This window comes from Mus musculus, chromosome 11, assembly GCF_000001635.26.
Source record: "Mus musculus strain C57BL/6J chromosome 11, GRCm38.p6 C57BL/6J".
NCBI lineage: Eukaryota > Metazoa > Chordata > Mammalia > Rodentia > Muridae > Mus > Mus musculus.
The window spans coordinates 5,528,599-5,542,217 of NC_000077.6; the positions used below are offsets into that span (position 1 = coordinate 5,528,599).

Here is a 13,619-nt window from a genome sequence, read left to right on the forward strand (position 1 = left end):
TATCTCTTCAAACTCCTCCAACTTGAGCTTCCAACTCTACATCTCACCTTTGAAGGCTCAAGTCACAGGGTCAGCATCTCATGTCCCATGGCAGTGACCTGCTAATGTTATTGGTACGTTAGCAAAGGCAAAGCAGCCTGCCTAGTCTAGAAACAGCTCACCTTTAACCCCACAGTATCAGGCTTTCGGGACAAATTTAAGTTTTCCACTGATAAGGATGCCCCCTTAATTAAAATTTAAAGCTAAGGAAAAAATGCTTAATTTACATTTATACAGGATTACAGATACTTTAAAAGTTCAAAACATTGAGTTTTATTGAAAATAATAAAGTACAGAAACACCAGATTCTCATCTTTAAAGCAAATCTGACACATCTTCCAGCACGTTGTAGCACTGCAGCATTCTTGTTGCTGTTAACAAAGGCGGCTCCAGGGCCAGAGTGGTTTGGCCTGCTGCCTAATAGTCTCCCTCGGCTCTAAGGCCTGCCTTGTTTCTAAATCTTAGTTTTACCTTTTTAAGAACGAGCAGTTTTTAAACTGGTTCTTGTCATGAGAACTGGATTCTCATATTATTAAGAACAACAACAACAAAAAGCCCCAAGCCAAGAACCAAAAAACCCACATACACCCGACTCAGACTCACTGAAAATACATTTGTTCATCAGAGCTCACCTGCTTTAGATAACTGTTGACTGTCACATTAGCATACTGAGCCAATGTTGGATTCACACTGTAAAAACTATACAAGATGAAAAGACCTGTTAATTCCTTAGGAAAACCTTAAGGCAGAAGCCAAAGTCTTATGCTAGAGAGGAGAACAGAAGGCAAAGGTATCAGAGCTGTGGAGACAACTGGGTGTGTGTAAGCACCACAAGGATGAAGGTGATTTCTGTACAAACATGTGCAAGAAGATAAAATCCAAAAAGGAGCACAAAACATCTACTTTCCTGTTGAAACAGGGTCATGTCAGGTAAGGACTCCTGACAAGTTAAGACATCTCTGCTCTCAAGTGGTTACCAACTGCATCAAAGCCACTCGGGCCTTTCACAGAGGCAGTCCTGGTGTTTTAGGCCCTTTGGAAAGCTGCCACTACCTTCCTACCCTAACACTGGGCTAACTCCAGACTCTCGGCATCCCTGCATGGTTCTAAACTGTTCTAAAACTTAGCACAGAGATTTCTTTAAGGCTATAAACTTCACAAGCTGGTCCCATTAGATAAGCCAGGAGTTTTCAAATGACACGAGCCAAACCCTTGCACATTCACAGAAGACAGCTTTCATTCCCCTAGGAGTCTGAGATGAAGAAACAAGTAGCTGGCTTCAAGACTGGTTTGAAGGTTGATTAACTTTATTGTGTAGATATAAATATTTTGTTTAAATATTAAACATTAAACCTTTTCCTGACATCTAGACAGAAACGGAGAGAGCAGGAACAACAGCAGAGGAGACAGTCCAAAGACAGACGGACTCCTATGCCATCTGCAGGAGGGAGGCCAGCATGGGTTGCAAAACGCCAAGAAGCTACGTTTCTAAAAAGTCACCCCCCCTCAGCATAAACCTCTTCTCTGTTCTCCCCTATACAAAGGGAGAAGCAAGCCAGAAACTGAAAACTCAACTGAGGAGGAGTTCAGCTGTAGAAAGAGCCGCCACACTCACTGGATGGATAGCTTACTGCTCTGCAGCGCTGAAGGACTTGCGAAAGCCCTCATTACACGTCCTGCCATGCTGAAGAGCTCTTCCTGAGAAATTAAAAACTTTAACCCTGGTTATTTCCAAAGAACACCTTGAGACTGGTTCGGGTACTAAAGGGTAAAGATTTCCTGCTGGCAGGAGGCCATCTTCTGCTAACTTTTAGGCTTACTGCACAAAAGCTTAAGCACCTGACAATTAGCTATTTCAGTAAATCTCCAAGACACTTCTCCATTTCTTTTCAGCTAATTCACTGTTTTTGGAACCAACATTAAAAAAATTCAACTTGCAAATACAAGCACAACTTTCCCTTTTTAAACTCTAGAAGCAATCAATTGTAGGTTTAGCTGACACAGCATGTCCTTAGGATTCATGAAAAGACATTTCTCTCACAGGCAATATACCTCCCAGTCTTTAAGTCAATCACTGAAGTTAACTGAGGTGTAAACATTCCTGACTAACTGAGCCTATCCGTCATGAAAGGAGATCAAGGGCTACTACTTGGGTGATCCAGCTACACCAACCTGACACCAACACAAGTTTCTTTGCTTGTTCCATTCCTTCACAAGAGACAAGTCCTGCTCTCTTCCCTCCCGAGCCCCACGTGTACAGTGACCACTACAAGTAGCTCAGCACATGACTCAGCAATTAGGGTGCAGTGGCGATTAGGAGCACTCCTGTACAGAATCATCTCAAGAATGAATGGCTTCAACAATGTGACATGACCTAAGTCATCGGAACACATCCAGCATCTATAGCTGTCGTTAAAGAGACTGTAACATTTCCTGGATAAGCCTATTAAAAAACTGCATTTCCCTTGAGATAAGCTTCCTTGGCAAAAAGTTGAATTCAATAAATGGCTACCCACAATGACAGTCCCACCCAAGTCACAGGCAGAGGAGATATTACACCCGTTTCATAAAACTTTCAGGCCCCTATACTCTGCAGGCAGGCTCATTTCTGAACGCAGGAGCCTTCTCCGACTTGTCAAGTTAGAGCAGAACGGGTGTCTAGAGCTCCATCTCCTCCTCTGTGCTAGTAGCTGCCTCCAGACTACGGTAAAGCGGCGCGTCTGCGCACTGAGGTTCCAGCAACCCTTCAGTCCTCTGTGGGAACGCAGTGCCCGGAGCTGCGTGCTTTGCTTGGCTCTCTCTCCTGTAGTTCTTAGGGCTAGATGATGGCTTTGGCTTCTCAGGAAGGAGTTCAGGGAGAGGTTTCCAGAGCACAAGCTCCATAGAAGGACGGCTCCTGGGATGTAAAATACAGATTTTTATCAAACTCTAGGAATGCAAATGAAGGCTACCTGTAACAAGCTGCTGTCTCTCAGTCAGTCTAGGCTGCCTGTAACAGGGTCCTGTTCACTCCCAACGCCTCAGTCAGTTAAGAGCTGGTGGTCCTGAAAGAGCTGGTCTGTTGTTGGTGTATCCCTATCCATTAACTACTACCAGTTTCAGAATTATTTTATCTTGATGTCTTTTATCAGTTCTCATTATAGAAATTTAAATCTTTTAATTAAAAGTGTGGCTGGGTCATGGTGTTTCATGCCTTCGGGAGGCAGAGGCAGATGGATCTCTGTGAGTTCAAGGCCAGCCTGGTCTACAGAGCGAGCTCCAGGACAGCCAGGGCTATACAAACAGTCTTGAAAAGCCAAAGAAAACCAAATGTGTTCACTTCAGCAGAAGATATACTAAACTTTGAATAATACTGATTAGCATTTGTTAGTTAACCAATGCTTCATTTTAAAAAAGAGCTAGAGATATTTAGAGTTCAAATGGACTTAGCAAAATAAAAAGCACATTTATGTGCATGTGTGTCTGAGTGTCCATGGGAATATGAACATGTGTTACAGTAGGGGCTGGTGTCTCTTCACAGCAACAGAAACCCTAACTAAAACCCTAAAAGAAGTGAGCATTGTTTCCAGGCCCTCAAATCTGTAGAAGTTCACATGCTGGAGACTGAGCCCAGGACTCACACATGAGCGAGTGCTCCACTTCCTAGCAACATCACTAGCTCTATATGTATTTTAAACCAAATCAACACCCAGCCTTACAGATGCCATAACTAGCAGTAATATAACTATCCAAGGTGAAAAGTAGGGCCTTTAAGCTGGGTGTGTTGGTGCACTGCTTTAACTCAGCACTCAGCAGGCAGAGACAGGTGGGCCTCTGTGAGTTCAAGGCTAGCCTGGTTTACATAGTGACTTCTAGGATAGATGGAGCTGCATAGACAGAACCTGTCACAAACAAAACCACCACCACCAACAACAACAGCAATGTTGTTGATCTAATGCTGTAACCTGAAGTAGGTATGTGGGGGTGGAACTCAGCTGAGGATCACTGAATCACATCACTAGCTATAATGATAGAATACACAGAGACGTTTTATGGAACATTCTTGCGTGACTACAGTCTTTTGTTTAGAATGTGGTACTGAGTCTAACGCACGCTAAGCAGCTATTCTAGTGCTACATTATCTCCCTACCCAATGGCTAGCTGATATATCACATTATTATCCATGAAAATGAAATCCTCGGCAAACATTAATTTTTGATAACTTTTGTTTCATACAGTTCTGAAGTAGAATGTTTCACAGTTAAAGCAAAACAATTACATGAAATATGTGAAATAAAAATGTTTTTCTCAACCATAGCTGTGAGCAGTACCTTTAATTCTAGCACTTGGAAGGTGCAGGCAGGAGGGTGATAAGTTCTAGGCTAGCCTAGGCTACATGAGCACCCATCTCCAAAGTGAGAAAAAAAAAATGTCCTTACCCTTGGTATAGGAAAAATCTTCTGGGACACAGAAGTAAATAAGAAGATAATGAAGAACACTCTCAAAGGCCCAGCTCTGGAAAACTACTGAGAGCAGTAGACACTATTTTGAGCAGAAGGGCAATGTGACCTGCATACACAGTGGCTACACTACTGACACACCCTCAGGGCTGAATAGTTAATTATAAACTCAAGCTAGGGCCTGAGTGAAAACCTGGACCTCCCACAGCAGTAGCTGCACTGCCCCCTCTCTGCCTAAAGGCAACAGTGGCCAGCACTCCTGAGGTCCGCGTCCCAAGAGCACTTTTCAGATCCTACGCTCGCCCTCAGTGATTAAGGCTACGGCTCCCAGGCAGTACTTAAGTGGACAGCACAGCACAGCACAGCACAGCAGTTGAGGACCAGCCAGTCCACACTAGATCTAAGCAGAGCACTTTCTAGGCTGCCACTTTGCTTGGCAGACTCTTGGGTTTGAGTTCTACTCTGAAAATACAGCAAACCAGTTAACTGAGCTTATTAAACCATGGTGTTTTTCCATCTTTCTTTCTGTGCTGCTGAGAGCAGACCCCAGGGCTGCACTGGCGCAGGCAAGTCCTCTACCCCGAGTCACTTCCCTAGCCCTTGCTTCTTGTTTCCATTCTTTGCTTAGTCTGGCTGGGCACCATCACATCCATCTTGAAAATATGTTGTGCTCTGACATCACCGTCATCAATTTCTCTTTCTTTTTTTGGGGGGTAGGGGGTGGAGATGGGGTGAATGATGACGTTCCATTCTGCAGCCCTGGTTGGCCTGGAATTCACTAGGTAGACCAAAACAGGCTGGAAACTAAGACCTCTGCCTCCGGAGTGCCGTGGGGTACCTGTGTGAGCCATGCCTGGCTTGAATTATGTTGTAAACCCAGTCAATGAAGCTCAAGGAGGAAACCTGTGCATAGGAACCTGGAGTACACAGAAACATTCCCAGCCCCCAAAACAAATCCAAGAGTTAAAACACTAAAATGACCACAGACGGCTGTGCTAGTTTGTGGGCTTCGTGATAGCAATGTCAACTGTCACTAATCTGACACATCACCTTCTGTTCCCTAGTCTCCATGCTGAGCCTGAGTGGCTGCTGCTGTCCCCCCCCAGCTTTAAGAGAACAGGCTTGGCAAGAGCCTTCCCAGGTGTCAGCACCAGCTGTGCACTTACATAGACTCAATCATCCTCTTTGTGAAGACTTCATCAAATTCCCTCTTCAAACCCGTTTTCATGGTGTCAGAAAGGACAAGACTTGGGAGGTGGCTAACATTTCTGTCACTTTCAACCTCTTCATCTTCGTCAATTATCCTAAATAATAAATTGGAGAAAGAAAAAAAAAAAATCACTCAAGGCACTGTGTGTTTCTTGTAGCAAATGAACAAACAAAATTTGAAACTAAAAGAAAAACCCACAGGTGCTGCAGCGAGAGATCATGTAAGCTACAACTCTGAGAAAAGTGGCCAAATGAGGCTGTTTTTCACCGAGAAAGGTTTGGAATAGAGTCAAGTTAGAAGAAGTGTCCAGGAAAACGGAGCTTGACACGGTCAGTAAAAGGCTTAGTCAAGCTCTATTCCATCTACCACTAAGTGTCTGTTGTTCATTCCCCATCTCCAGCACCAGGACGTGACCCCGAGCAGCCTAGGAGAGGAGAGCTGACACAGGACCACAGCACATGTGACGCGCAGTCAGTACCTGTCCTCAATCTCTTGCAGCCGCCTTCGGGCGACTTCACACTGTGGTTCTCCAGTTGTCTGATCCATTTCCTCACAGACCACATCTAGCATGCTGGGCATAGAAAGGCTGCTAGGACACGTGTTTACCCCATGACCTTCTCTTCCCTGATGTGCGCCGAGAGCCCATTCATCAGTAACTGCACCGAGTTCAGCTTCAGTCAGTCGTTTCTTTCTTACTGGACACCTAGGAGGAGGAAAGCAGCGGGAAGAGAGGGAAGGAAGAAAAGCAATCCATTATAGACGAAATGTAAGACATTTCTCTAACGAATTAAAAAAGATATATTTTTGGGACAAAGTCTCACTCTGTATCTATGTCTGGCCTCATTCAGAGTTCTGCCTGCTTCTGCCTAGAGTGCTGGGACTGAGGAGAGAGCTTACCAGGCCCAGCTAAAACTCATTTAGTTAAAAAACATCCATTTATTTTATGTTTAAGTTTCAGCCTGCATCATGTGTACTTTATGTGTGCCTGTGGAGGTCAGACGAGGTCTCAGACCCCCTGGAACTGGACTGACAGAGATATGAGCTGCCATGTAGGTGCTTGAAATGGAACCTGAGTGTTTTCTGCAAGAATAAGTGTTCTTGGGGCTGGAGAGATGGCTCAGCGGTTGAGAGCACTGACTGCTCTTCCAGAGGTCCTGAGTTTGATTCCAGGCAACCACATGGTGGCTCCTGTTGGGAGCCGCCCCCACATTCGCCGTTACAAGATGGCGCTGACATCCTGTGTTCTAAGTGGTAAACAAATAATCTGCGCATGTGCCAAGGGTATTTTACGACTACTTGTACTCTGCCTTTCCCGTGAACGTCAGCTCGGCCATGGGCTGCAGCCAATCAGGGAGTGATGCGTCCTAGGCGAAATATAACGCTCCTAAAAAAGGGGACGGGGTTTTCCGCCACTCTCTCTCGCTGGCATCTCTCTGGCTCTGCGCGCCCTGCGCTCTCTCGCTGCCTAAAGATGTAAACAATAGAGCGCGCTCTGCGCTTTGGCGCGCCGGAGCTCTGGCTCCTAAAGATATAGAAGGGGCTTTCGCTTTTGGGGCTGGGGGTTTGCGCTCCTAGCTCCTGAAGATGTAAGCAATAAAGTTTTGCCGCAGAAGATTCTGGTCTGTTGTGTTCTTCCTGGCCGGGAACGCTATTAAGAGGCTCCCAACCATCTGTAATGGGATCTGATGCCCTCTTCTGGTGTGTCTGAAGACAGCTACAGTGTATTCATATAAATAAATAAATCTTAAAAAAAATGTGCTCTTAACTAAGCTACCTCTCTAATCCCAATTTATTATTATTTTAATCAAATTATTAAATACAAACATTTCTATTTTTTCCTAGTTAGAAAATCATGCCTTTTCCCCTCCCCAGAAAATTTTCTTCTATTCCTTTTTTAAACAATTTATGCAGCACCTCTAAGATTTTAAACTTGTAAATTAAAAGGAAAAAAATCCATAGGAAAAATCAAATGGGACACAAAGCAATAGCAAGGATAAAGGAGGGTGGGAGAGGGGCTCGGCAGTGAGGAGCACTGCTCAGCAGTGAGGAGCACTGCTGCTCTTCCAGATTTCCAGCACCCAAATGGTAGTTTACAAAGTCGTGTAATTCTAGTTCCAGGGAATTCTATACTCTGTTCTGGCTATACACATGCATAAACACAAGCAACACCCATACACATTAAAAAAGAAAAGACAAAGAAGCAATTTCTCCCCAGTTACATTCCCTGCCTCCCCGTGGCCCCCCCCACCCCCCACCAGTGGCTGGCTATATAACTGTATTTCCCCACACCAAATACACATGATACTAAAATATGCTTCAAATACCACAAAAGCAGGTCATTAGCACAAATTTCTTGCCTTTGGCTATGTGTCCCTGAACAATAATGGGATCTACCTTTCTCTTAGTATAATACATTCCACCTGCATCTTAGATACGTTAGTACTTTTTAAAGAGACCTTAGAATTCATCAAACCCAGCTTCTTCCTTTTGGACCTATCTAGAAAGTAGAGGAAACTTGAAAGTTGAAGATTAGACCCCAGAGACCCTGATTCTCATCTCTATGCCTTTTCATTAAATCCCTTGCTTTTTCGAAAGGAAGTTAACTGTTTAAGCTCTTATATGAACGCGTATTTATTAGCACTATGATATGTCCATTGCAAGCTAAAAGCAGCACAAAGCAGTAAGACAGTTGGCTGCTGCCTTGTTTTTCCTTTTCTTTTTGACAAGTGTTCAGAGCACAGGTGTTCTCCTGCATGGCAGTTATCATGTGTAGCAACAGGACTAGACCACAGATGTATAGCCAAAAAGCTCACTCATTATTCCTACACTTCAGATTCACTAAACTGGAAGTCAAAGAAAACATAATTTCATTCGTGTCAGCACTGTGAAAATCAATAGTAAAGTCTCTGGATTATAAAATCTGACAATGCCTCTTAAACTTATATTTTCAAAAAATCAAAATCCACTCTTATGTTTGATTTAGAATTTTACCTCATTCTAGTACTAGAAATGTCTAAGAGACAGAAGCTGGAGGGTCAGAAGTTTAGGGTTGGTGTCTGCTACACTGTTTCATGACAACTTGATTTACATGAAATTCTGTCCTTTAAAAAGCTTTAAGCTTAAATCTTTAAAAAAAAAAGGGGGGCTGGTGAGATGGCTCAGTGGGTAAGAGCACCCGACTGCTCTTCCGAAGGTCCGGAGTTCAAATCCCAGCAACCACATGGTGGCTCACAACCATCTGTAACAAGATCTGACGCCCTCTTCTGGAGTGTCTGAAGACAGCTACAGTGTACTTACATATAAAATAAATCTTAAAAAAAAAAAAAAAAAAAAAAAAAAAAGCTTTAAGCTGGGTGTGGTGGTACATGCCTGTGAAACACCAGCTAAGAAAAAATAATAACTGAGAGAGAATGGGCAGTCTCCCAGAACATCTAATAATTCAATGTATGAGATTGTCCTTTGACCTTAGGTTGTTTTATCCTAGAGAGTTATGTTGCTAATTAATAGCTGAAGATCAATAGTGATTAAGCCCTAAAGAAAATGTGAATTTAAAAAGGTTTCTACAGCCGGGCGTGGTGGCGAACGCCTTTAATCCCAGCACTCGGGAGGCAGGCAGATTTCTGAGTTCAAGGCCAGCCTGGTCTACAAAGTGAGTTCCAGGACAGCCAGGACTATACAGAGAAACCCTGTCTCAAAAAACCAAAAAAAAAAAGGTTTCTAGGAGCTGGAGAGATGGCTCATCAGTTAAGAGCATGTACCGCTCTTAAAAAACCCAAATTCAGTTCCCAGCACTCACTCTCAGATGGCTCACAACCACCTGTAACTCTAGCTGCTAGGGACTCTAATACCCTTGGGCTTTGAACATCAATATCCATGTGTGAATGCACATACACAAAGGAAAATAAACTAGCATTTTAAAGAAAGGTTTTTAGATACCGAGCAAAGCAGTGAGGGTGGCAAGCTAAGCAGTACACATCTGGGCATAGATCTAAATGTGCAGGCCACCCATTGTCTTCAAAAACAAAATTCCCAGCTGTTCATTTTACCAATGAGAGCCAGATGCAGGGGTGAAAAAGAAGCAAGTAAGTAAGACAGCTGGCTTAACTAGCTCTGTTAGCTCAGAGAGGCAGAGCGAGCACCCACCCAGTGGGTCTTCCTAATTTACTGACTGTTCTGAAGGAAGCTTTCTCTCTCCACACTGTCTTAAAGACCCCCACTCTGTTCACTTAGGTTCACTCCCTGTCAGCTGCTTGCTTGCTCTGCCTCTTGACCTAGGATTGACTTTAGTTGTGCGCTAGGGCTGAGCCATACACAAGGTTGTTCTAGTTCACACAATCTTGTGGCCCACAAAGTGCAAATATCCTGCAACATACCCACTTTTCAAGGCTGATATCTTTCTCCATCCACAAATCAAAGGCAGCTAATTTTTTTGAGACAGGGTTTCTCTGTGTAAGCCTGGCTGTTCTAGAATTTGCTCTGTAGACCAGGCTGAACTCAGAGATCCACCTGCCTCCGTCTCCAAAGTGCTAGAAATAAATGTATGAATTAAATCAAGTTCCTACATCCCCTACCCCCAGACAGGATTTCATTGTATAGCCCTGGCTGTCCTTGAAGCGATCCACCTGCCTCTGCCCCCTGAGCACTGGAATTAAAGACCTTTGCAACTGTACCTAGCATAGTTTCTACACCTTAAGCAAACACTGGTATCAGTAATTCAATTACCTATAGCACTATAGAAGACAAAAAAAAGTTCTTGAGTTATCTATAGCAATCCCAAGGCAACAAATCCCCTGATGTAGGGGTTTGTGGGCTAAGGGCTAAGTTGATCTAAGGCAACTTTTTGGACTGGGGCAGACAGCTCAGTGGGAAGGGCGCTGCCATGTACATGAGGACCCGGGTTCAATCCTCAGAACCAACATTAAAGAAAGCAAAGCATAGTGACTTGTAACACTAGCACCAGAGAGCAGAGGCAGGAAAATCCCTAGCTCTGTCTGAGCCCTAACCATACAAAAACTAGGTGGGGGCCATGGAGTTGGCTCAATGGGAAAAGTCCCATACATGCTGTGGCAGCATGAAGACCAGAGATGTATGTAAATGACAGGTAGGCATGGAACCCACCTGTAATCAAAGGGCTCAGGAAGTAGGGATGGGATTCACAGGGCAAGCCAAAGGCAGGTTCTGGGTCTGAGTGAGCTACTCTGCCTCAAAATAGAACATTTCAAGTAATTGAGGAAGATACCTGATGCCAACCTTTGGCTTCCACTTATAAATGCATCTCACACACACACAGAACAAAAACAAAACAAAAACTGCAGCAAAGCTGGGACTGCAGGCACTTTAATCCCAGCACTTAGTTAGCATAGATAAGTGGCCAAAGCTAGCTTGTTCTACCTAGTACATTCCAGAACAACATAGTGAGCCTTTGCCTCAAAAACAAAAAACAAACAAACAAACAAAAAGTGGTGGTGTACTTCGGAGGCAAGAGGCGGGCTGATCTCTGATCTCTAAGTCCAAGGCCACCCTTGAAAAAAAAAAAAACAAAACAAAACAAACCACAAAACAACAAACCAAAAGCCAACCAAACAGAAGGTGAGGTGGATGATATCAATAACATCCAAGATGGGGCTACTTCTGCCTCCCTTACCCCTCATTCACAAAAAAATAAGGAAATTTTCAACTCTCGCTTCTCCCCTGAGGCAGGGCTTCTCTCAGTAGCCTTGACTGTCCTTTAACTTTAAGCTCTGCCTAACTTGGCCTCAAGTTCTGGGACTAAAGGCACAGGCCACCACCTTCTGGTTTTTTTTTTTTTTTTAATTTTTAAAAATTTTTTAATGTGTCTAAGTATCAAAATTCATTTTTTTTTTTTTTTTTTTTTGTTTTTTTCAAGACAGGGTTTCTCTGTGTAGCCTTGGCTGTCCTGGAACTCACTCTGTAGACCAGGCTGGCCTCGAACTCAGAAATCCGCCTGCCTCTGCCTCCCGAGTGCTGGGATTAAAGGCATGCGCCACCACACCCGGCTCAAAATTCATTTTTAAAAATTCATTTTTAGTTCCTTCTTCCCCCCCCCCTTTTTAAGACAGGATCTCATGAGTCCCAAGCTGGTCACAAGTCACTGTTTCAGAGGGAAGACCTTCAAGGTCTCATCCTCCTGCCTCCACCTTCCTCACTAGCTCTTGTTTGGTTTGTGCTTTGAGAGCTAGCCCCAAATTCTCCTTCTCAGTTGGGATTACTGGATTAAGTCGTCATTGTCAGAAAAGGATTTAGCTTCTACCAGGGTCGGGTGGAGGTAGGATCAGACAGACTATCCAGGACAGGGCCTGGGACAAGTGAATGGGGTTGTAACTGCCTAGCGTGATCACCCTAGGTGACCCTTAGCACAGGAAAAGCAGGAAAGCAAGACGATTCAATGAGTAAGGACACTTGCCCCTAAACTGACAACTTGAATCTGATCCTGGAACCCACATGGTGGGAGAGAGCCAATTTCCAAATGCTGTCCTCTAACTTCCACATACTCATCTGGAATTTGTATAATAGTAATGGTCAAGAAAAAAAAGAAAAGGCAGGTATTGAGGCCTGGTAGCATGTGGGCCTTTATAATCTGAACATGCAGAGGCAAACAGATCTAATAAGTTTGAGGACAGCCCTGGTTAGACACGGCTCCACAGACAGGCGATCTTAACAAAAACCAACAGGTAGACCTTGTATATACTCATTTGGAATAAGCTACTCCAAAGCATTGCAGAGTGACCAGGTATCTGGCTACAAAATTTGTAAGTTTCTGGACTCTTCCTAAGGAGAAAGAGAACAGGTTACATGGTTACTACCTCCGCGGAGAACACCAACCCTTCCAATACAGAGCCTAGGATTTTCTTTTTGTTTTGGTTTAATACTTTTGTGTCTGAAATGACAGTTTAAAATGCATGCGCATTTTCCTCTACCTGCCCGCCACTCAGTTTCTGCCCCTAAAAGGCAAACAATGTCAGCAGTTTAAAGAGATACATGTGCTTCACCGTTTTCACTTCAAATAGGATACACGTGTTAAACTAACCGCGACCACAAAGAGGACAAATTGGTCTGGATACTTACTCATCATCCTCCGCCAACCGCTTGTGTTTCTTTCTACAGTGAATGGAAACACTGTTGGAACAAACAAAAACAAACCAGTCACTCACGACTGGAACGTAAATGTAACGTTTCTGCACCATGTATTTGTCGCCTCACTCATCCGGATCTCCCGCCACAAATTGAACATTCCTTCCTTGGCCGTGATAGACCCACACAGGTCCCAGGTGATCACGATTTGCCAGGGGCTCCGAATAAAATAACCTCAGACAAGAAAATCTGAAGTTGTCACTTCTGTCGGGGCAGTGACAGTTGAGCACTCGCTCCAAACCCATTTCTGCCCCCAACATTGCCGATGAGGGACCCAAGTGTCCCAGAGGCATTCAAAGTTGTCCCGGCCGGCAGCCGGCGGCCGCGCGTGTGGAGGGAAGCGTCCAGGCCGAAGAACCCTCGAGGGTCGCCCGCCCTGCGCCCCGGGACTCACGGTTAACGTCCCGAGAGGTTAACGGGCCCGCCCCGCCTGCTCACCGTCCGCGCGCTGTTCTCCCGCCCGGGCTGCTCGGCGCGCCGCGGACACCGGGCCGCGGGGCCAGGTCATGGCCGGCGGCTCCTGGCGGGAAGGCCCGGCCCGCGAAGGCCGGTGGCGGCTGCAGGAAGTCCGCGCTGCCGCTCAGAGGGAGGCCGCTGAAGGGCCGGCCGAGGGCTGCCATGGCTTTCCAGACGAGGCTGCGTCCGCGACCCCAGTCGTTCGTTTTCCCAGACTCCGCAGTGGCCGCCACCAACGCTACCCACGATTACCTGCCTCTGAGCCCTCTTCGGCCCCCCAACCTCACGCCTTCTAGAACCCTCCACTCCGGACCGCCCAGAGA

The 13,619-nt window shown here is 45.1% G+C and overlaps 1 protein-coding gene across 1 annotated transcript; it reads right to left on the reverse strand.

Annotated features, from left to right (window-relative positions):
• Window positions 1-288: 288 nt before the first annotated feature.
• Ccdc117 (coiled-coil domain containing 117) lies at window positions 289-13,619 on the reverse strand. Its single transcript, NM_134033.2, has 5 exons — window positions 13,279-13,619; window positions 12,775-12,825; window positions 6,167-6,391; window positions 5,645-5,782; window positions 289-2,935 (listed from the first exon to the last, which is right to left on the reverse strand). Exons 1-5 carry the CDS (start codon window positions 13,458-13,460, stop codon window positions 2,698-2,700), a joined length of 834 nt encoding a protein of 277 aa, NP_598794.2. The 5' UTR covers window positions 13,461-13,619; the 3' UTR covers window positions 289-2,697.

Bases quoted from the DNA above. Each gene is read 5' to 3' on its own strand.
- Ccdc117 (NM_134033.2), bottom strand. From the start codon at position 13,460: ATGGCAGCCCTCGGCCGGCCCTTCAGCGGCCTCCCTCTGAGCGGCAGC. The intron at 5,783-6,166 runs GTACTGACTGCG...TTTATTATTTAG, and splicing joins CTGCAAGAGATTGAGGACAG to GATAATTGACGAAGATGAAG. The intron at 2,936-5,644 runs GTAAGTGCACAG...TTTACATCCCAG, and splicing joins AAGAGGATGATTGAGTCTAT to GAGCCGTCCTTCTATGGAGC.